This window comes from Salmo salar, chromosome ssa25 (genome assembly GCF_905237065.1).
Source record: "Salmo salar chromosome ssa25, Ssal_v3.1, whole genome shotgun sequence".
NCBI classification, from domain to species: Eukaryota; Metazoa; Chordata; class Actinopteri; order Salmoniformes; family Salmonidae; genus Salmo; species Salmo salar.
The window spans coordinates 20,808,560-20,830,890 of record NC_059466.1 but is presented as its reverse complement, the minus strand read 5'-3'; the positions used below and the strand labels follow the sequence as shown (position 1 = coordinate 20,830,890).

Genomic DNA, 22,331 nt, shown 5'->3' with positions numbered 1-22,331 from the left:
AGAAAGGAGAATTCTAGATGAGGTGCTGACAGAGAAAGTTAGAAACCACACACACGCGTGCATGCACATCACACTGAGTCCCATAAATTCCATTTAAATAAACAGCCTGAACGCTATCTAGTGTCCCTGAGAACTAAATAAAATGTGCCTTTCAAGATTCTAACATCAGCCTTTAGTCAAGTTCTCGCCAGAGACGTTCTCTCCCTCCCTCTCCCTCTCTCTCCCTCTCTCCCCCTCTCTCCCCCTCCCTCTCCCTCTCTAGATACTCTGTCTGCAATATAGTATGTGTCCCAAATGGTGCCATATTCCCTATATAGTGCACTATTCTTGACCAGGGCCCATATGTCTCTGGTCAAAAGTAGTGCAATATACAGGGAATAGGGTGACATTTGGGACAAAGTCATACTCTACTCAAGGACTCATTTGATGCTGCATTCATCTGCTTAGTAATTGCTATTTTTGTCCTCTTAGACATTGTGAGGATCCAAGGTCTCTCACATACTGATTTCAAACACATTCAACACAAGAATGTTTACTTTCCAGCAATAGCTCTTCCCTTTTCCATTATACAACTCTAGAATACTATAATTGATGTGGCAGCTTCGCTCTAGCCCTTTCTTCTACTGCCCCCTCCTTCTCCCCATCTCTCTTCTGCTCTCTATTGCCTGTGTATTGCCTAGCTCAGTGGACACTCCACTACAGGGCTCTGCAGTAGTCTGCTGGATAGCTGGCCATTTGTAAGGAAGGGCAGGGTGCAGGGAGCTGAAAATCATTTGCCAGGCAGTATTGTGGCTGTGGATGCGGAGAGGGGAAGGGTGCAGAGAGATATATTGTGGCTATGCTAGCATGGAGGAGCAGGGTGCCTGTGTGGAGAAGGGTACGGTAAGGAAGGATGGAGGGAGCAGCAAGGGAGCAGGGAACTGAGTATCAGACAGTATTGTGCATTGTGGCTGTGGCTGCATCGAGGAGAAGGGTGTATGCAGGGAGCAGAGAACTGAGCATCAGCCCTGACTACGAGCTGCTCCCATGGACTTGAATTATTGATATGTATGCAGACAAAAGGTTCTGCAGCCGTTCACAGTACAGCCCTACAGTACCTGCAGACACACACAAACACACAAACACAAACACACGCCTGTGGTATATCTGTTGATATGTTGTTGTTGTTGTTGTTGTTGTTGTGAGCTGCTGCTGATGTGTTTGTCATGTTACTAGAGCCGGTGTCACGACTTACGCCGAAGTCAGTCCCTCTCCTTGCTCGGGCGGCGTTCGGCGTCACCGGCCTTCTAGCCATCGCCGATCCACTTTTCATTTTCCTTTTGTTTTGTCTTTGTTTTACACACCTGGTTTCAATTCCCCAATTACATGTTCATTATTTAACCCTCTGTTTCCCCATGGTTTTTGTGCGTGTTTGTTCGTTGTGAAGTGGTCAGCATTTCTGTGAGCTGGTGTGTTTCCCAGTGTGGAATATCTTGTTGGTTTATTTCGAGTAAAGTTACGTTTTTACTCAGTTCTGTGTCCTGCGCCTGACTTCGTCCGACCTGCTACACACTGACACTTGACAGCCGGTCTATAAATACTGCTGACCTATAATAATAACAGATGAAAGAAAACAGGCTTATAAGATGTGAGGGTTTCTGTGTGTCTGTATAGGAAATTGAAAATATGCTATTACATTTGGTGCTTTCATGGAATGGTTTGGCAATGCTGATGGCTATGTAAGGCTCTTGAAAGACAATTCATGTTTGACAGTCTCCCACTTAAAGAAATACTTTTGTCTCAAATAAATGTATCAATCTCATATCACTACAGTATAATATGAAACTGGTCCAACTCGCTTTTATACTGAGCTGGGACAAGCCAAACCTCTGCCTAGCCAATCAACTGTAATCATCCTAATTAATGAAAGATAAGTCTGACCTTGCATGAGTGTTTGAAAGGCACCCCTATCCCTTATTCTAAACCAACTAAATCTTACAGCTCAAGAATGGCTATGGCTACCACTAAAATCAACTCCCAAAACTTACCAACTTACCCGCCAATCAAGCTTTGAATAGTACAGGCTCAATCAACTTACAGAAAATTGCAAACGGTCAGGAATGGCTGTGGGTACCCTCAAAATCAAATCCTAATCTTCAGAATACAAACTGACCCACCATGTAAGTCATGAATAAGCATGAGCAACCAGGAAATGCCTGTAAAACCAATGACAGTCTCTGAAAAGTTGGGTTCATGGTGCTTGAGTCCTGGGGCTGGGCTAAAGATATGCAGCAGGCCTGGCTGGAACACCCTGGGGTACAGTGCCTTCGGAAAGTATTTGGACCCATTGACTTTTTCCACATTTTGTTACGTTACAGCCTTATTCTAAAATGAATTAAATGAAGAAAAAATATCTGCAATCTACACACAATACAGCATAATGACAAAGCGAAAACAGGTTTCTAGAAATGTTTGCAAATGTGTTAAAAATAAAAACAGAAATACCTTATTTACAAATGTATTCAGACCCTTCGCTATGAGACTCAAAATTGAGGTCAGGTGCATCCTGTTTCCAATGATCATCCTTGAGATGTTTCTACAACTTGATTGGAGTCCACCTGTGGTAAATGCAATTGACTGGACATGCTTGGAAAGGAACACACCTGTCTATATAAGGTCCCACAGTTGACAGTGCATGTCAGAGCAAAACCCAAGCCATGAGGTCGAAGGAATTGTCCACAGAGCTCCGAGACAGGATTAAGTTGAGACACAGATCTGGGGAAGGGTACCAAAACATTTCTGCAGCATTGAAGGTCCCCAAGAACACAGTGGCCTCCATCATTCTTAAATGGAAGAAGTTTGGAACCACCAAGACTCTTCCTAGAGCTGGCCACCCGGCCAAACTGAGCAATCGGGGGAGAAGGAGTTGAGGGAGGTGACCAAGAACCCAATGGTCACTCGGACAGAGCTCTAGAGTTCCTCTGTGGAGATGGGAGAACCTTCCAGAAGGACAACCATCTCTGCAGCACTCCACCAATCAGGCCTTTATGGTAGACTGGCCAGACGGAAGCAACTCCTCAGTAAAAGGCTTTTGACAGCCCGCTTGCAGTTTGCCAAAATAAAGATTCTCAGACCATGAGAAACAAGATTCTCTGGTCTGATAAAACCAAGATTGGCCTGAATGCCAAGCGTTACGTCTGGAGGAAACCTGGCACCATCCCTACAGTGAAGCATGGTGGTGGCAGCATCATGCTGTGGGGATGTTTTTCAGCGGCAGGGACTGGGAGAATAGTCAGGATCGATGCAAAGATGAACGGAGCAAAGTACAGAGAGATCCTTCATGAAAACCTGCTCCAGAGAGCTCAGGACCTCAGACTGGGGCGAAGGTTCACCTTCCAACAGGACAACGACCCTAAGTAAACAGCCAAGACAACGCATGAGTGGCTTCAGGACAAGTCCCTGAATGTCCTTGAGTGGCCCAGCCAGAGCCCGGACTTGAACCCGATCTAACATCTCTGGAGAGACCTGAAAATAGCTGTGCAGCGACGCTCCCCATCCAACCTGACAGAGCTTGAGAGGATCTGCAGAGAAGAATGGGAGAAACTCCCCAAATACAGGTGTGCCAAGCTTGTAACGTCATACCCAAGAAGACTCAAGGCTGTAATCGCTGCCAAAGAGTAAAGGGTCTGAATACTTATATATTATAAAAAAATGTCTAATCCTGTTTTTGCTTTGTCATTATGGGGTATTGTGTGTAGATTGATGAGGGGAAAAAACAATGTAATACATTTTAGAATAAGGCTGTAACGTAACAAAATGTGGAAAAAGTCAATGGGTCTGAATACTTTCCGAATGCACTGTATATTGGTGCTTTGGTACTGGTCCAGGACATAAAGATACTGTCAGTATCCTTTCTGGGGATCAGTGTCTCAGAGTAAGGGTGCTGCTCTAGGATCAGATCCCCCATCTTATTCATCATGATCTAAATGAAAAACTGAACCTAGGTCAGCACTCCTACTCTGAGACACTATAAATATCGACTTCTGAGCCATGTAATATTAGGCTGTGGGTCAGACTATGGACAGGTCCAGACAGGTCCATAATGACTAATGTTAATGATGCTCTTTATTCCAGCGGCGGCTCCATAAAGTGACTGACCACTAAGGTGTATTGATCAGTCAGTTACTGTGTCTCAGGCAGGGGTTGGAACCAAAGTCATTTTCCTGGGGCCCCTAAGGCAGTAGAGCTGGCAGAGAGGACATGGTCTGGACCCGGCCAGTCGCACACTGCCATATCTGCTACAGTTCATAAAGTCAAAACAGATTACAGTTCACTCTCTGACTAAGACAGAGTGTGTGTGTGTGTGTGTGTGTGTGTGTGTGTGTGTGTGTGTGTGTGTGTGTGTGTGTGTGTGCATGCGTGGGTGTGTGTTCGTCATTCAAGCCGTGTGTTTCTTTTTCTGCCAACCCAGAGGATTTTAAGATGCAGTTTTCCATTTAGTGATGCACGTAGAATATCAACGAGGTTTCGCCTTATTAAAATCATCTATTGAATTTATCATGAATACTATAAAGGAGACTCATCCTCCATGACAGCATAACTGCTGTTTCTTGATCAAATCTTAGGCTAAAACGATTAGACACATCCTTTTGCAACAGCCAGACGTGTTAGAAGTCCTGAATTGAATTAAATCATGGTTACAGTCATTGTACGGAAGGTCTAGTAGGACCCATGTATGTTATTTTATTAATTCATATTATATCATATATATTATACAACTGGATGCCTGTGATGCTGCATCTTGGCTAAGGCTCCCTTGACAAAACAGATGACAATCTCAATGTGCAATGCAGACATCCAGGTGTACTGACCGATATCCCAGGAGTTGGGGCTGTTTTCGATCTCTCTGCGTCCGATGAAGTACCAGATGCAGGCCATCCAGTGGGCCAGCAGGGCGAACATGGACATGAGCAGGGTGAGGACTACAGCACTGTACTGGGAGTAACGCTCCAGCTTCTGTAGCAGCCTCAGCAGACGCAGCAACCGCACTGTCTTCAGCAGGTGGACCCCAAAGTACTGTAGAAACACATAGATACAGACACACATATCACGGTTCTGAAGGTAAAGTACTGTTGGATCTCTGTGGAAAAGATTGTTTGATGAAAAGGGACATCATAGGTGCAAGTTCTTCTGCAGCTGTATCTCGCAGAGCTACTTGGTTATAGTTCTCAACGGAACCGACTGGCCCATTCATCCCCATACAACCACTAGACCAACCAAAGCCAAAATCTATTACTTTTCAAGATCCACAGTCCCACACACACCCTGACACCCACTCACCACGCTGACGTTAAAGGCATAGAGCAGGTCAAAGGGCAAGGCAGCGATGAGGTCAACAAACAGCCAGGTGGTGACGTAGTGCACACATATGGAGCGGGCATCGTACACCACCTGGCCCGACGTGCTCACAAAGGTCGTCCGAAAGTTCAATGCAATATCTGCACAACGACAAGAATACATAGGATTCATTTACAATTCATTTCTTATTAACAAATTAATTCATGAATAGCTTAGACAAATAGCACATTTTTTATGGTTCATACTGTATAAGTTCACTGCTATAGATATCGTGGCTTTATTGACTCACGTGGCTTTTATATTAAAAGGGTCAATTAACAATTGAGTGAAATGGTCCATAGATGGTTTGTATAATTACATGGCTGCAAATGGATAGAATGTATTCACGTAGGCTTTTTATTTGTTAAATACAATTGAGAGAAATGGTGTATTGCATGTGGTTCATATATAATTTGACTAGAGATATATCGTTAACACTGCAGTTAGTGAACATTTATGATGCCCATCTGTCTGCTAAGGAGAGAGAGAGAGAGAGAGAGAGAGAGAGAGAGAGAGAGAGAGAGAGAGAGAGAGAGAGAGAGGATGAACAGAGTGTTCCACATGTTCCACACAGAGTGTTCCGGTAATAAAATGCTGAACAAATAAGTGTTCATTACCATTAACTTTAATTTAATAAGATGACTGTATGTATTCTCCCACAATGAATGTACTAAGTACCTGTAGGCAATAGAATTAGTGTTGGATGAAATTAAGGCACATGTCAACTCAATGAATGTCAAGGGGAGTCTGCGGAGGCTTGAGTACACACAGTGTGTTAATGTATTTGTGTAGAGGAAGGTAATCATAAAGTCTTTAAATAGGGATGAGCAGTCGCTGCATCTGCCTTAACATCTGCTAATCTGTGTATACCACAAATAACCTTTGTTTTGATTTTTATTTGATTTCAAATAGTGTTGGAATAATGTTATAATGCTAGACTTATAGATGCAATTGAAAATGTTAGATATTATTAGAACGTCAAAATAATGCTAGATTATTGTTACCATAATGTGAGAATAACTTTAAGCTCTATTCCTTGTCTCCTTACCTAGCATGAAGAGGATCTCCACTAGGATGTCACTCACACTGGGGGGGCTGCGGGGGGCGGAGCTTCCTTCGTCCCGCCCCCCCACCACAGTGAAACACACATTATAGGGCACCGTGACTGCCACATAGAAGGTAGCCAGCAGGATTAGCCAATCCCAGCCTGCCTTGAAGGTCCCGTAGTGGAGCAGGATGAATCGGGACTTCTGAATGGCTGCCACCTTGTACTCTGGGATGGGCGGCTTGTCCCCAAACATGTTCTGGAGTGGTGAGGAGGAAGATAGGCACGTCAAGAACTGGACTTACATACGGTACTAGTTACACAACATACTTCAGGTCTGGAGTTTTTCATGACAACATGACCTAAGCAGGAAAAACTCTAGGTTCTGGTTAGTTATAGTTATAGGCAACAGAATAGAAAGGAGTCGTTCTTTTGAAAACGACTGCATGTCTAAATGAACCGAAATACGAACGCAAGGCTATTTTCACCAAAGTCAAGGAGAACCTGCTCAGCTCAGTCAGTCAGTCAGAACCTGTTCAGTCAACCTTCATCCCATCTGTACCCTTCAGTAAACATTATTTATTGGTGTATTTCAGAAAACTCTGTTTAATCCTGGAATGAAAACGCAGCAACAGGACTATCATTGTAAATCCTGTGAACTTGACCCTGGGTTTGGACTGAAGACACTGTACAACTGTGGGTTGGATGGGCTTGGTCTGGAGCTACAAGGTTAATCTATTCCACATCTATGGGTTGTTCAGGATTGTCCTCAAAGCAAGCTTACTCAATGTCATTGTAGCACTCCTTGAGATGTGGTTGGACACTTAGCTGTCGAGGCAAGGCGTGTGCGTGTACAGATGTAGGATCTTAATTTGATCACTCTTTTGTTGCTGAGAATTTTCCTGGACAGCAGAAAATGCTAACTTGTAGTATATTCAAGGCTTAAAAAGGCTTCTAAACTTTGTAATTTCCACTTGAAAATGTAAGACTTGATTTGCCCTAATGCAAAATGTATCAACCCCTACATTTTTTTTCATTAATTATAATCCACATAATAATTCACATTTCCTGTTGCTGCAGGATTATTTTCCTGCTGTAGCAAACTGGCTCAAATTAATATCCTACATCTGTATGTGTGTGTGTTTGTGAGTGTTGGTGTGTGTGTGTATGTGTGTGTGCATGTGTGTGTGTGTGTGACACAGGGCAACTCACGTTGTTGAGTTTAATCTTGCTCTTGTCCTGTTTTTGCAGGTGTCCAGACAGGTGGTAGAGCACCGCCCGGCTGCGTCTGCGGTTGGTGTTGAAGCCTGGGGGACGGGTGACCTTGTGCACTTCCAGACCCGTTTCCTCATCTGGGGACAGAGAGAAGGTTGTGGAATTCATGAATCATTTAATGAATTATTTTGTATACATTTTTTATTTATTTGACACATTTAACCTGTTAAATGCTGAGTGGTTGTTTTGGGCCCTTTGGGGTGTACCCCCCCCCCCCAAAAAAAAACAACAATTAATCATAAAATAGAAAATGACATATTGTTTGAAAGATACAGGACTTGTCTTTTTGGAAATCGAACTCAAATCTTACAGCTGGCAATGTCATAAGAAGTTTCAAGTGTATTCACCTGTCTGTGTCTTATTTCCAAAAAACAAACTCTGTGACTTGGAAGCCCTGATTGGTAAGGACATTTTAAGACGATAGGCTTGAAGATCCGTTCAGCCATTTTGGCACAGTGACTCCCTACCCAAACCAGAAGCAACTGCTTTCAAGTGGCCAAGAGACATCATGTGATCTCCTACTGCTATCTAGTAGATGAACTGGGAATCAGACAGAGGATATATTTACATCAATGGATAGGTAGAGACTTCAGCTTTCTCATATCATTCCTGTAAAATGAGAAGTGAAGGTATGGCACATTGCACAAGCTCTACACTTTTAAAATGGCTGTGTTCCAATGGGAATTTGTGCATGTTTAGAGCGACACTATTACTGTAGGTAAAATATCTGAGAATTACTTTTATTATTATATATTTTTTTCAATTTAGTCCTTTTGGAACTGTAATTGGTGACATATTTTATCTCAAACCTTTCAAATCTCAAATTTTCCAACATGTGGACAATTGGGGGGACCCCTCAAACAATTCTAAATAAAAACCTGTATATTTCTGTATTTTTTTGCTGTATCTCAGGCTCTGTAGTAGTCACATTGTTTCTGATATCTTTATCTGAATCCCACAGTACTTAACTTTCTAAATAGTAAGCATGCGTGTGTAGGATTTATAGTTTAGAAACCAAAATGTGTTTATCATGTGTCGTTTAGAAAATGCCAACAAAGGTGGTCAGAGTTTAACATTAAGATACATAAAGAGTTGCCTCAGCCATGTGAGTACAACAACAGACACATAAAGTAATGTGCAGATGGAAGGTTTATTAACCACAGATCTAGGATCAGATTGCCTTATGCCCCCATCCTAACCATAGCCATTAAGGGATGGAGGAATATCTGATCATGTATCAGTGGTTCGGGGGCAACTTCAGTTCTTAGGGTGTGGAAAGAGAAAATGGACGGCATTATTTTAGGCTCCCGAATGGCGCAGTAGTTTAAGGCGCTGAATGTCAGTGCTAGAGGTGTCATTACAGACCCTGGTTCAATCCTTGGTCCGATCCTGGGCTGTATCACAACCGGCCGTGATTGGGAGTCCCAAAGGGCGGCGCACAATTGGCCCAGCGTCGTCTGGGGTAGGCCGTCAATGTAAAATAAGAATTTGTTCTTAACTGACTTGCCTAGTTAAATAAAATGTTAAAAAACATTCAGCAGTGTATTGTTTTAATGCACTTGCACCATAGCTCCATCTCCACCAAATAGATATATTTTTAACTCTTCCAATGATTCAAATTATCCAAATCTCTTTCCAAATAATTTTCACTGTCCTGCTATTAATTTTCCCTCTGTCCATAACCCCATATTTTTTTCTTCGAAGGTATCCACACAACGCAATTCACTTTAATTATATTCCTACAAATGAAATTCTTTGAAAGCCTTTAATGTGATGCATCTCAAATGTCCCGTACCAAACACAGACATTCTGAAATCCAAACGTAGGAAAGGAAACTGTTTCTATTCCCCCTTCCTCGAGCCAAGTGTATCTTGGCACCACTTTTAATGAGACACCTTTACAGTGTATAGGGCCAGAGGTGAGTCTACAAGGATGTTACTGAATGACTCATCAGTAAAGATGACAGAGAGTGGGGGATGGGGAACTGAGAGACAGAGAGACAGAGAGCATTTTATTTTTTTACACTTCTGTCTGATTTGTTAAAGGGCAGACAACAATAGAGTGTGTAGGTGTGAAAACACTGCCAGGACTTTTGGGGGCTCTAAGCGAGATTTGGTGTTGGGCCCCCAACCACCTCACGGGCAAAACATTTTAGTAGCCCCCTTGTTGACGGCGGAGAGTAACAATTAATTTAAATTTCCTGCAATTCTACACATTTTACCATGGGGTGTAGAGACATTTTTGCAGTTTTAAAGCTAATTTCCTGAAATTCTACACATTTTACCATGGGGTGTAGAGACATTTTTGCAGTTTTAAAGCTAACTTCCTGCAATTCTAAAAATGTTGCCGAGACTTATGCCACGTTAATGATATGTGAGTGAGAGTGACTAACAAAATCAATGGGGGCTCCCTGGAGGCCAAGGGCCCTGGGCACGTACTCTGCGCGCCCAGTCGGTATTCGGCCATGATTACTACAAGTTTAGATAGCTGGCTAGAATAACTTACCATTGAGTGACTGTCAGTGACTGACATGACAAGAGAAAAACTGCTGAAGCACAATCACATTTCGAACGTTGTGTATACACCTTGTGTATTCTACTATTCTAATTCTCAACAGTAAGTTGAGACCCCAACTGAGTTCCAAGCTGAAACTTGCCAGAGGCCCTAAGCGACAGCTTATGTCGCTTATGCCTGGAGCCGGCCCTGAGGACACCTGTCCGGCCACGAGGGATCACACAAAATGTAATGTTCTCATTCCCTAGAGTAGTAGATAGGGAAGGTATGGAAATGTCAAAACTATTTTCAGAGTTAAACCAAGCAGACAGAATAACCAAGTCTCCCTCCCTCCCTCCCTCCCTCCCTCCCTCCCTCCCTCCCTCCCTCCCTCCCTCCCTCCCTCCCTCCAGTGTTACACACTCATTCTTATAACAGTGTAACACTTGTATGCTCTTTAAAGGTTACAGTCATTACATCTTCGTGAAAAATCACAGAACAAAAAACATGACCACCTCTCTCTCTTTCTCCATCCCTTTCTCTATCCCTCTCTCTATCCCTCCCTCTATCCCTCCCTCCATCCCTCCCTCCATCCCTCTCTCTATCCCTCCCTCCATCCCGCTCTCTATCCCTCCATCCATCCCTCTCTCTATCCCTCCCTCCATCCCTCTCTCTATCCCTTCCTCTATCCCTCTCTCTATCCCTTCCTCTATCCCTCTCTCTATCCCTCCCTCTATCCCTCCCTCCATCCCTCTCTCTATCCCTCCCTCCATCCCTCTCTCTATCCCTCCATCCATCCCTCTCTCTATCCCTCCCTCTATCCCTCCCTCCATCCCTCTCTCTATCCCTCCATCCATCCCTCTCTCTATCCCTCCCTCCATCCCTCTCTCTATCCCTTCCTCCATCCCTATCTCTATCCCTTCCTCTCTCTCTATCCCTCCCTCCATCCCTCTCTTTATCCCTTCCTCCATCCATCCCTCTCTCTATCCCTTCCTCTCTCTCTATCCCTCCCTCCATCCCTCTCTCCATCCCTTCCTCCATCCCCCTCTCTATCCCTCTCTCCATCCCTCTCTTTATCCGTCTCTCTATCATTCATCCATCCCTCTCTCTATCCATTCCTCCATCCCTCTCTTTATCCCTTCCTCCGTCCCTCTCTCCATCCCTTCGTCCGTCCCTCTCTCTATCCCTTCCTCCGTCCCTCTCTCCATCCCTTCCTCCGTCCCTCTCTCCATCCCTTCCTCCATCCCTCTCTCCATCCCTTCCTCCATCCCTCTCTCCATCCCTTCCTCCATCCCTCTCTCCATCCCTTCCTCCATCCCTCTCTCTATCCCTTCCTCCATCCCTCTCTCTATCCCTTCCTCCATCCTTCTCTATCCCTTCCTCTCTCTCTATCCCTCCCTCCCTCCATCCCTCTCTCTATCCCTTCCTCCATCCCTCTCTCTATCCCTTCCTCCATCCCTCTCTCTATCCCTCTCTTTATCCGTCTCTCTATCCCTTCCTCCGTCCATCTCTCTATCCCTTCCTCCGTCCCTCTCTCCATCCCTTCCTCCATCCCTCTCTCCATCCCTTCCTCCATCCCTCTCTCCATCCCTCTCTTTATCCGTCTCTCTATCATTCCTCCATCCCTCTCTCTATCCATTCCTCCATCCCTCTCTTTATCCCTCTCTTTATCCCTCTCTCCATCCCTTCCTCCGTCCCTCTCTCTATCCCTCCCTCTCTATCTATCCCTCTCTCTATCCCTCTCTTTATCCCTCTCTTTATCCCTCTCTTTATCCCTCTCTTTATCCCTCTCTCTATGCCTTCCTCCATCCCTCTCTTTATCCCTTCTTCCGTCCCTCTCTCCATCCCTTCCTCCGTCCCTCTCTCCATCCCTTCCTCCGTCCCTCCCTCCATCCCTTCCTCCGTCCATCTCTTTATCCCTTCCTCCGTCCCTCTCTCCATCCCTTCCTCCGTCCCTCTCTCCATCCCTTCCTCCGTCCCTCTCTCCATCCCTTCCTCCGTCCCTCTCTCCATCCCTTCCTCCGTCCCTCCCTCCATCCCTTCCTCCGTCCATCTCTTTATCCCTTCCTCCGTCCCTCTCTCCATCCCTTCCTCCGTCCCTCTCTCCATCCCTTCCTCCATCCCTCTCTCCATCCCTTCCTCCATCCCTCTCTCCATCCCTTCCTCCATCCCTCTCTCCATCCCTTCCTCCATCCCTCTCTCTATCCCTTCCTCCATCCCTCTCTCTATCCCTTCCTCCATCCTTCTCTATCCCTTCCTCTCTCTCTATCCCTCCCTCCCTCCATCCCTCTCTCTATCCCTTCCTCCATCCCTCTCTCTATCCCTTCCTCCATCCCTCTCTCTATCCCTCTCTTTATCCGTCTCTCTATCCCTTCCTCCGTCCATCTCTCTATCCCTTCCTCCATCCCTCTCTCTATCCCTTCCTCCATCCCTCTCTCTATCCCTCTCTTTATCCGTCTCTCTATCCATTCCTCCATCCCTCTCTTTATCCCTCTCTCTATCCCTTCCTCCGTCCCTCTCTCTATCCCTTCCTCTCTCTCTCTATCCCTCTTTCCATCCCTTCCTCCATCCCTCTCTCCATCCCTTCCTCCATCCCTCTCTCTATCCCTTCCTCTCTCTCTATCCCTCCCTCCATCCCCCTCTCTATCCCTTCCTCCATCCCTCTCTCTATCCATTCCTCCATCCCTCTCTCTATCCATTCCTCCATCCCTCTCTCTATCTCTCTCTTTATCCGTCTCTCTATCCCTTCCTCTGTCCCTCTCTCTATCCCTTCCTCTCTCTCTATCCCTCTTTCCATCCCTCTGTCTATCCCTTCCTCCATCCCTCTCTTTATCCCTTCCTCCGTCCCTCTTTTCCATCCCTTCCTCCATCCCTCTCTCTATCCCTTCCTCCATCCCTCTCTCTATCCCTTCCTCCATCCCTCTCTCTATCCCTTCCTCTCTCTCTATCCCTCCCTCCCTCCATCCCTCTCTCTATCCCTTCCTCCATCCCTCTCTCTATCCATTCCTCCATCCCTCTCTCTATCTCTCTCTTTATCCGTCTCTCTATCCCTTCCTCTGTCCCTCTCTCTATCCCTTCCTCTCTCTCTATCCCTCTCTCCATCCCTCTCTCTATCCATTCCTCCATCCCTCTCTTTATCCCTCTCTTTATCCCTCTCTCCATCCCTTCCTCCGTCCCTCTCTCTATCCCTCCCTCTCTATCTATCCCTCTCTCCATCCCTTCCTCCATCCCTCTCTCCATCCCTTCCTCCATCCCTCTCTCTATCCCTTCCTCCATCCCTCTCTCTATCCCTTCCTCCATCCTTCTCTATCCCTTCCTCTCTCTCTATCCCTCCCTCCCTCTCTCTATCCCTTCCTCCATCCCTCTCTCTATCCCTTCCTCCATCCCTCTCTCTATCCCTCTCTTTATCCGTCTCTCTATCCCTTCCTCCGTCCATCTCTCTATCCCTTCCTCCGTCCCTCTCTCCATCCCTTCCTCCATCCCTCTCTCCATCCCTTCCTCCATCCCTCTCTCCATCCCTCTCTTTATCCGTCTCTCTATCATTCCTCCATCCCTCTCTCTATCCATTCCTCCATCCCTCTCTTTATCCCTCTCTTTATCCCTCTCTCCATCCCTTCCTCCGTCCCTCTCTCTATCCCTCCCTCTCTATCTATCCCTCTCTCTATCCCTCTCTTTATCCCTCTCTTTATCCCTCTCTTTATCCCTCTCTTTATCCCTCTCTCTATGCCTTCCTCCATCCCTCTCTTTATCCCTTCTTCCGTCCCTCTCTCCATCCCTTCCTCCGTCCCTCTCTCCATCCCTTCCTCCGTCCCTCCCTCCATCCCTTCCTCTGTCCCTCTCTCTATCCCTTCCTCTCTCTCTATCCCTCTCTCCATCCCTCTCTCTATCCATTCCTCCATCCCTCTCTTTATCCCTCTCTTTATCCCTCTCTCCATCCCTTCCTCCGTCCCTCTCTCTATCCCTCCCTCTCTATCTATCCCTCTCTCCATCCCTTCCTCCATCCCTCTCTCCATCCCTTCCTCCATCCCTCTCTCTATCCCTTCCTCCATCCCTCTCTCTATCCCTTCCTCCATCCTTCTCTATCCCTTCCTCTCTCTCTATCCCTCCCTCCCTCCATCCCTCTCTCTATCCCTTCCTCCATCCCTCTCTCTATCCCTTCCTCCATCCCTCTCTCTATCCCTCTCTTTATCCGTCTCTCTATCCCTTCCTCCGTCCATCTCTCTATCCCTTCCTCCGTCCCTCTCTCCATCCCTTCCTCCATCCCTCTCTCCATCCCTTCCTCCATCCCTCTCTCCATCCCTCTCTTTATCCGTCTCTCTATCATTCCTCCATCCCTCTCTCTATCCATTCCTCCATCCCTCTCTTTATCCCTCTCTTTATCCCTCTCTCCATCCCTTCCTCCGTCCCTCTCTCTATCCCTCCCTCTCTATCTATCCCTCTCTCTATCCCTCTCTTTATCCCTCTCTTTATCCCTCTCTTTATCCCTCTCTTTATCCCTCTCTCTATGCCTTCCTCCATCCCTCTCTTTATCCCTTCTTCCGTCCCTCTCTCCATCCCTTCCTCCGTCCCTCTCTCCATCCCTTCCTCCGTCCCTCCCTCCATCCCTTCCTCCGTCCATCTCTTTATCCCTTCCTCCGTCCCTCTCTCCATCCCTTCCTCCGTCCCTCTCTCCATCCCTTCCTCCGTCCCTCTCTCCATCCCTTCCTCCGTCCCTCTCTCCATCCCTTCCTCCGTCCCTCCCTCCATCCCTTCCTCCGTCCATCTCTTTATCCTTCCTCCGTCCCTCTCTCCATCCCTTCCTCCGTCCCTCTCTCCATCCCTTCCTCCATCCCTCTCTCCATCCCTTCCTCCATCCTCTCTCCATCCCTTCCTCCATCCCTCTCTCCATCCCTTCCTCCATCCCTCTCTCTATCCCTTCCTCCATCCCTCTCTCTATCCCTTCCTCCATCCTTCTCTATCCCTTCCTCTCTCTCTATCCCTCCCTCCCTCCATCCCTCTCTCTATCCCTTCCTCCATCCCTCTCTCTATCCCTTCCTCCATCCCTCTCTCTATCCCTCTCTTTATCCGTCTCTCTATCCCTTCCTCCGTCCATCTCTCTATCCCTTCCTCCATCCCTCTCTCTATCCCTTCCTCCATCCCTCTCTCTATCCCTCTCTTTATCCGTCTCTCTATCCATTCCTCCATCCCTCTCTTTATCCCTCTCTCTATCCCTTCCTCCGTCCCTCTCTCTATCCCTTCCTCTCTCTCTCTATCCCTCTTTCCATCCCTTCCTCCATCCCTCTCTCCATCCCTTCCTCCATCCCTCTCTCTATCCCTTCCTCTCTCTCTATCCCTCCCTCCATCCCCCTCTCTATCCCTTCCTCCATCCCTCTCTCTATCCATTCCTCCATCCCTCTCTCTATCCATTCCTCCATCCCTCTCTCTATCTCTCTCTTTATCCGTCTCTCTATCCCTTCCTCTGTCCCTCTCTCTATCCCTTCCTCTCTCTCTATCCCTCTTTCCATCCCTCTGTCTATCCCTTCCTCCATCCCTCTCTTTATCCCTTCCTCCGTCCCTCTTTTCCATCCCTTCCTCCATCCCTCTCTCTATCCCTTCCTCCATCCCTCTCTCTATCCCTTCCTCTCTCTCTATCCCTCCCTCCCTCCATCCCTCTCTCTATCCCTTCCTCCATCCCTCTCTCTATCCATTCCTCCATCCCTCTCTCTATCTCTCTCTTTATCCGTCTCTCTATCCCTTCCTCTGTCCCTCTCTCTATCCCTTCCTCTCTCTCTATCCCTCTCTCCATCCCTCTCTCTATCCATTCCTCCATCCCTCTCTTTATCCCTCTCTTTATCCCTCTCTCCATCCCTTCCTCCGTCCCTCTCTCTATCCCTCCCTCTCTATCTATCCCTCTCTCCATCCCTCTCTCTATCCCTCTCTTTATCCCTCTCTTTATCCCTCTCTTCATCCCTCTCTCTATGCCTTCCTCATCCCTCTCTCTATCCCTTCCTCTCTCTCTATCCCTCCCTCCCTCCCTCCATCCCTCTCTCTATCCCTCTCTCCATCCCTCTCTCTATCCCTCTCTTTATCCCTCTCTTTATCCCTCTCTTCATCCCTCTCTCTATGCCTTCCTCATCCCTCTCTCTATCCCTTCCTCTCTCTCTATCCCTCCCTCCCTCCCTCCATCCCTCTCTCTATCCCTTCCTCCATCCCTCTCTCTATCCATTCCTCCATCCCTCTCTCTATCCATTCCTCCATCCCTCTCTCTATCTCTCTCTTTATCCGTCTCTCTATCCCTTCCTCTGTCCCTCTATCCCTTCCTCCATCCCTTCCTCCGTCCCTCTCTTTATCCCTTCCTCCATCCCTTCCTCCGTCCCTCTCTCCATCCCTTCCTCCGTCCCTCTCTCCATCCCTTCCTCCATCCCTCTCTCCATCCCTTCCTCCATCCCTCTCTCCATCCCTTCCTCCATCCCTCTCTCCATCCCTTCCTCCATCCCTCTCTCCATCCCTTCCTCCATCCCTCTCTCTATCCCTTCCTCCATCCCTCTCTCTATCCCTTCCTCCATCCTTCTCTATCCCTTCCTCTCTCTCTATCCCTCCCTCCCTCCATCCCTCTCTCTATCCCTTCCTCCATCCCTCTCTCTATCCCTTCCTCCATCCCTCTCTCTATCCCTCTCTTTATCCGTCTCTCTATCCATTCCTCCATCCCTCTCTCTATCCCTTCCTCTCTCTCTATCCCTCTTTCCATCCCTCTCTCTATCCCTTCCTCCATCCCTCTCTCTATCCCTTCCTCTCTCTCTATCCCTCTCTCCATCCCTCTCTCTATCCCTTCCTCCGTCCATCTCTTTATCCCTTCCTCCATCCCTCTCTCCATCCCTTCCTCCATCCCTCTCTCTATCCCTTCCTCTCTCTCTATCCCTCCCTCCATCCCTCTCTCTATCCCTTCCTCCATCCCTCTCTCTATCCATTCCTCCATCCCTCTCTCTATCCATTCCTCCATCCCTCTCTCTAGCTCTCTCTTTATCCGTCTCTCTATCCCTTCCTCTGTCCCTCTCTCTATCCCTTCCTCTCTCTCTATCCCTCTTTCCATCCCTCTCTCTATCCCTTCCTCCATCCCTCTCTTTATCCCTTCCTCCGTCCCTCTCTTCATCCCTTCCTCCGTCCCTCTCTCCATCCCTTCCTCCGTCCCTCTCTCCATCCCTTCCTCCGTCCCTCTCTTTATCCCTTCCTCCGTCCCTCCCTCCATCCCTTCCTCCGTCCCTCTCTTTATCCCTTCCTCCGTCCCTCCCTCCATCCCTCCCTCCATCCCTTCCTCCGTCCCTCTCTTTATCCCTTCCTCCGTCCCTCCCTCCATCCCTCCCTCCATCCCTCTCTCCATCCCTCTCTCTATGCCTTCCTCCGTCCCTCTCTTTATCCCTTCCTCCGTCCCTCTTTTCCATCCCTTCCTCCATCCCTCCCTCCATCCCTTCCTCCGTCCCTCTCTTTATCCCTTCCTCCGTCCCTCCCTCCATCCCTCTCTCTATGCCTTCCTCCGTCCCTCTCTCTATGCCTTCCTCCGTCCCTCTCTTTATCCCTTCCTCCATGGCTATTTGTCTACTCTATCAATCTCCCATGGTGTCATTCCACTCTATAATTCGCATAGCTTTGTTTAAAGATGTAATATCCCTGTGTGGTGTCTGGGTCTGTAGCAGAATAAGATATACATTATAACAGTCACAGAGAGTGGCAGAGAGGGAGATTGTCAGATTTTCTCTCTTTCCCTGTCTCTGGCTCTCTCTGTGTTTCTCAATCTGTTTCTCTCTGTATCTCTCTCTTTCATTGTCTTTCTCTCGCTCTCTGTTTTTCTTTCTATCGCTCTCTGTTTTTATTTCTCTCGCTCTCTATCTCGTCTCTACTCCCTTCCAAGTTAACCCAAGTTTAGTCTAACTCTAACACAGGTTAATTCTGACTTTAACCCATGTTAACTCAGATTATAAACCAAGTTAATTCAGAGTCTAACCCAGTTTAAATCCGCCTCCACACCAATTTTAACTCACCAGTCTCTAACACAGGTTAATTCAGCTTCTAACCCAGGGTGACTCACCAGTCTCTGGGCCTTGCTCTGGGTCCTGGTACCCAGGGTAACTCACCAGTCTCTGGGCCTTGCTCTGGGTCCTGGTACCCAGGGTAACTCACCAGTCTCTAGGAATTGCTCTGAGTCCTGGTCTATCTGGGTCCTGGTCTAACCCAGGGTAACTCACCAGTCTCTGGACCTTGCTCTGGGTCCTGGTTTAACCCAGGGTAACTCACCAGTCTCTGGGCCTTGCTCTGGGTCCTGGTTTAACCCAGGGTAACTCACCAGTCTCTGGACCTTGCTCTGGGTCCTGGTTTAACCCAGGGTAACTCACCAGTCTCTGGGCCTTGCTCTGGGTCCTGGTACCCAGGGTAACTCACCAGTCTCTGGGCCTTGCTCTGGGTCCTGGTACCCAGGGTAACTCACCAGTCTCTAGGAATTGCTCTGAGTCCTGGTCTATCTGGGTCCTGGTCTAACCCAGGGTAACTCACCAGTCTCTGGACCTTGCTCTGGGTCCTGGTTTAACCCAGGGTAACTCACCAGTCTCTGGGCCTTGCTCTGGGTCCTGGTTTAACCCAGGGTAACTCACCAGTCTCTGGGCCTTGCTCTGGGTCCTGGTCCTTCTTGTTATCAGTGATGTCCTTGTGGGACACCAGAAACAGCACCACCTCTCCCTTCTCATTCTTAATTGGCACGATGTCCAGCAGACACCAGAACTGGGTACCTGGAACACAGAGAGACAGAGATCAGAGACACAGTGAATCAGTTACATTTTTCTAGTGGCAGATTGGTACAAAAACAGATACATGTAAGGATGATACTGATAATGATGTACACACACACACCATTTTAATACACACTCCATTCCCCTAGCTAATCAGCTCATCTCCAGCTGTCTTCAGAGATTTGAAAAGCTTCTGCCATCCCACTGCCTCCCTATAAAACCCAGTAAACATGTTGATTTAAATTGGAAATATAGAAAAGCTATTTACACTGAATGCTCTAGTCCAAATATGATACAATATCATCAAAACCCAGAAAACAACATCTCACTACCTCACTTCATGTGTAGTGTTAGTGTGTGTGCCTTACATTCTGCACCCTGAGTCCCAGAGCTCCTCTATTAGACAGTTATTACTGATGAGATAGAGACAGATGAATGCAGGATGTCTTTATTGCATAAAAGCTTTTTCATTTCAGGAAGCGTAGCTCTAATTTGGTCAATTCAGAAAGTGAAATGAGTTTGGCATGAAAACAATGAAGCTAAAAAAACAAACAAATGTACAGCTTTATCTGAGACCGGAGAAATAGTTTGCTGTTCTCTATTCAATTGACATCATCCATACTGTATTCATGTACATCCACACAGCACTTCAAGCGTTCTTTCTTTACCATACTGTATGGCGTGTTGTGCCTGGCAGTGAGAGATGTGTGGCATGCTATGTCCTCCCAGGTGTCTGGCAGGCAGGAAGCAGAGTGATAGAAGAGATAATATGTAGAGGTGTGATGTGAGACGTGACTGTGCCAGGTCATACAGGTCTGTGAGTCGCTCACCTCACACTGTGACACAACTACAGATCACGATTACACTCGATACACCCAACTCTCAGCCAAGATGAAGGGTTTGACATCGTCTGAAAGCTGTGGTTAAAAACAGGTGGTGATGATGATGATGACAATGACGAAGATGAAGATTAATATGATTTAATTTGACTAATCAATCTCCATCAATGAAGGAGCATGAATATGCCGGCAGGCAATATCCAACCTGTTATGATAAGCACAACACAGAGAGAATATTGATCACCACTGCATTCAGCATGGATGAGAAGCAGGCCTGCCTGAAACACACAGCTGTCCATACAGCGATTACATCCTCTACGGACTAAAACCACAGGGAATAACTATTCTCTTCGAATCTAACACAGGTGGTACCTACACTACAAAACCAACTGGCTCACAACACATCCACGTGTACCATGATTTGATATCTCACTAAGTGAATGTGAGGGTTTTTGATCAAATGCGATCAGCAACCCTTAACAGCCATCATGAATCTGTGTCTTTGTTGATTTGAACAAGTCAAATACCCATGTCAGACCTTTCAGTGCCTCAACTGCCTGAAGAAGACAGATACAGTCGAAACACATTGCGTGCACCGTAGCCAATGCATTTGTACCCAATTCATTTGTTTTCCGAAGTTCTTATTTAGAGTGTATTCACAGTTGAAGTCAGATTACAGGCGGCAACTTCCATACATTTTTATCTGCAAAGATTCATTATCTTATATTTGTATATATGTCATACCACTCCACCTGTCTGTCGGTGCTGCAACTGGAACATCAAAAACAAGCTTGACAAAGTCATATGACAGTGTGACATGGTGGTGGACATGTTGTGGCTGTACATACATGGATACGATCAGGATAAAACAGCCTCACATTCATAGAGAGTAATAGAGTCCTATTACACGGCTGTTATGGTTAACAGTGTGTTCTCTTTGTCCCAGTTGGGTGTATATTTAGATGAAAGCTGGATTACACGGCGTTCAACACACTGTTTGAATATGGACAGGAACTAAAGGATGGGGGACAAGGCTTAAAGAGATTCTCTGGTACTTTTATATTTTTTGGGAGCGGGGTCAGTAGTTCTGAAAGTAGCTTCACGAGCCAAAAGTGGTCCCCAAAAAATGGCATACTAGGTCAGATATGTGCAGATACAATATGTGCACCGCGTCATTGCTTTCTCTCTCTCTCGCTCTGCTGAGTGTGCATCTTGCTAGCTGTCACTCAAATGGCGAGGGGCTGACGCTCATTGTCTGAAATTAAAACTGCTGTGGGGCTGGCCCACGTGTAGGGAAAAATGGGGCTGCACAGCTTCCATAAAACAGTTGCTTTCAAACTAGGAATTCCGTGGCTAATTGAGGTAAGACAGTAATTCTGCTTATAGATTATGCATGTATGAACTACACATTGACACATCCAGCCCAAAGTGAGAGGTTTGACTAAGATGTACTAGTCACCAAAGTTCCGGAGCATGTCTTTAATAACCATTGAACTGTTCTGAAGGCTCAGGTTGTGTTGTGTTCATACATGGGGATACATGAGGGATGTGAGAACACACACACACACACTGTCACACACATGTACACACACACACACACACACACACATGTACACACACACACACACACACACACACACACACACACACACACACACACACACACACACACACACACACACACACACACACACACACACACACACACACACACACACACACACACACACACACACACACACACACACACACACCTCATTTACACCTAGCCTCTGGTTCATTCTCAAGAGGCTATAATAAGCCCAGGTGGGTTACTAGGGTGTGACTGACTGTCTCTCACCTCCTTTCTTGTAGAACACCAGCTGGGTCTCTCTGTACGAGTCTGAAATGGCCCCCTAGTCCCTATTATTGTAGTGCACTACTTTTGACCAGAGCCCCACTCAGGCCCTGGTCAAAAGTAGTGCACTATACAAAACAGGGTCCCGAAGAAAATCACCTTCTTGTGGCCTCATGGGTGCCATGTTATTCATATGTATTATCATTTTCTTTCAATATCAAACGGTCTTCTGTGATGTATATAAAGTGTAACATTGCGATGCAAACTCCAAATGTAATAAATATCAACTCTATATCTGTCAAGGTGTTCTTCTTTCTTTAAGCCCATAACCATGTGTGTGAGGTGTATATTTTGTTTGAAAGTAGATTTGTTTAAGACCAACAAGAGACAGTCTGTGTGACCCTGATTTAGCCCACTGCAGTAAAAGGTTAAAGATGGAATATGCAGTAGGGGGAAACAGTGCCATTGGCCACCCCACCACCGTTGTTGTTGTTGTTGCCGATCTGAGGAGCATTTTGGAGCATGGCAAAATATATATACCGTATATATTGTGCTCTTCTGTAGTGCGTCAAATGATGTCCGAGAGGAAAAAACTGTTTTCATTGCTTGCAATAACATCTTTGTTGTTGTAATATGGCAAACGGACATAGCTGTTTCACCATTAAGGATTCCAGATTTAAAGGGGCAGTACAGTCCAGAATTATATATAT

The 22,331-nt window shown here is 46.7% G+C and overlaps 1 protein-coding gene across 1 annotated transcript in view; it reads right to left on the bottom strand.

The window, feature by feature from the left end:
- The window catches only part of kcnh3 (potassium voltage-gated channel, subfamily H (eag-related), member 3), a 207,856-nt gene that overhangs the window by 68,722 nt on the left and 116,803 nt on the right, over nucleotides 1-22,331 (bottom strand). The window contains exons 3-7 of the mRNA XM_045707463.1: nucleotides 18,811-18,945; nucleotides 7,634-7,773; nucleotides 6,425-6,680; nucleotides 5,320-5,477; nucleotides 4,851-5,055 (exon numbers count right to left, since the gene is read on the bottom strand). Coding sequence (XP_045563419.1) covers nucleotides 4,851-5,055; nucleotides 5,320-5,477; nucleotides 6,425-6,680; nucleotides 7,634-7,773; nucleotides 18,811-18,945 — 894 coding nt within the window. The remainder of the gene's footprint in view (nucleotides 1-4,850; nucleotides 5,056-5,319; nucleotides 5,478-6,424; nucleotides 6,681-7,633; nucleotides 7,774-18,810; nucleotides 18,946-22,331) is intronic.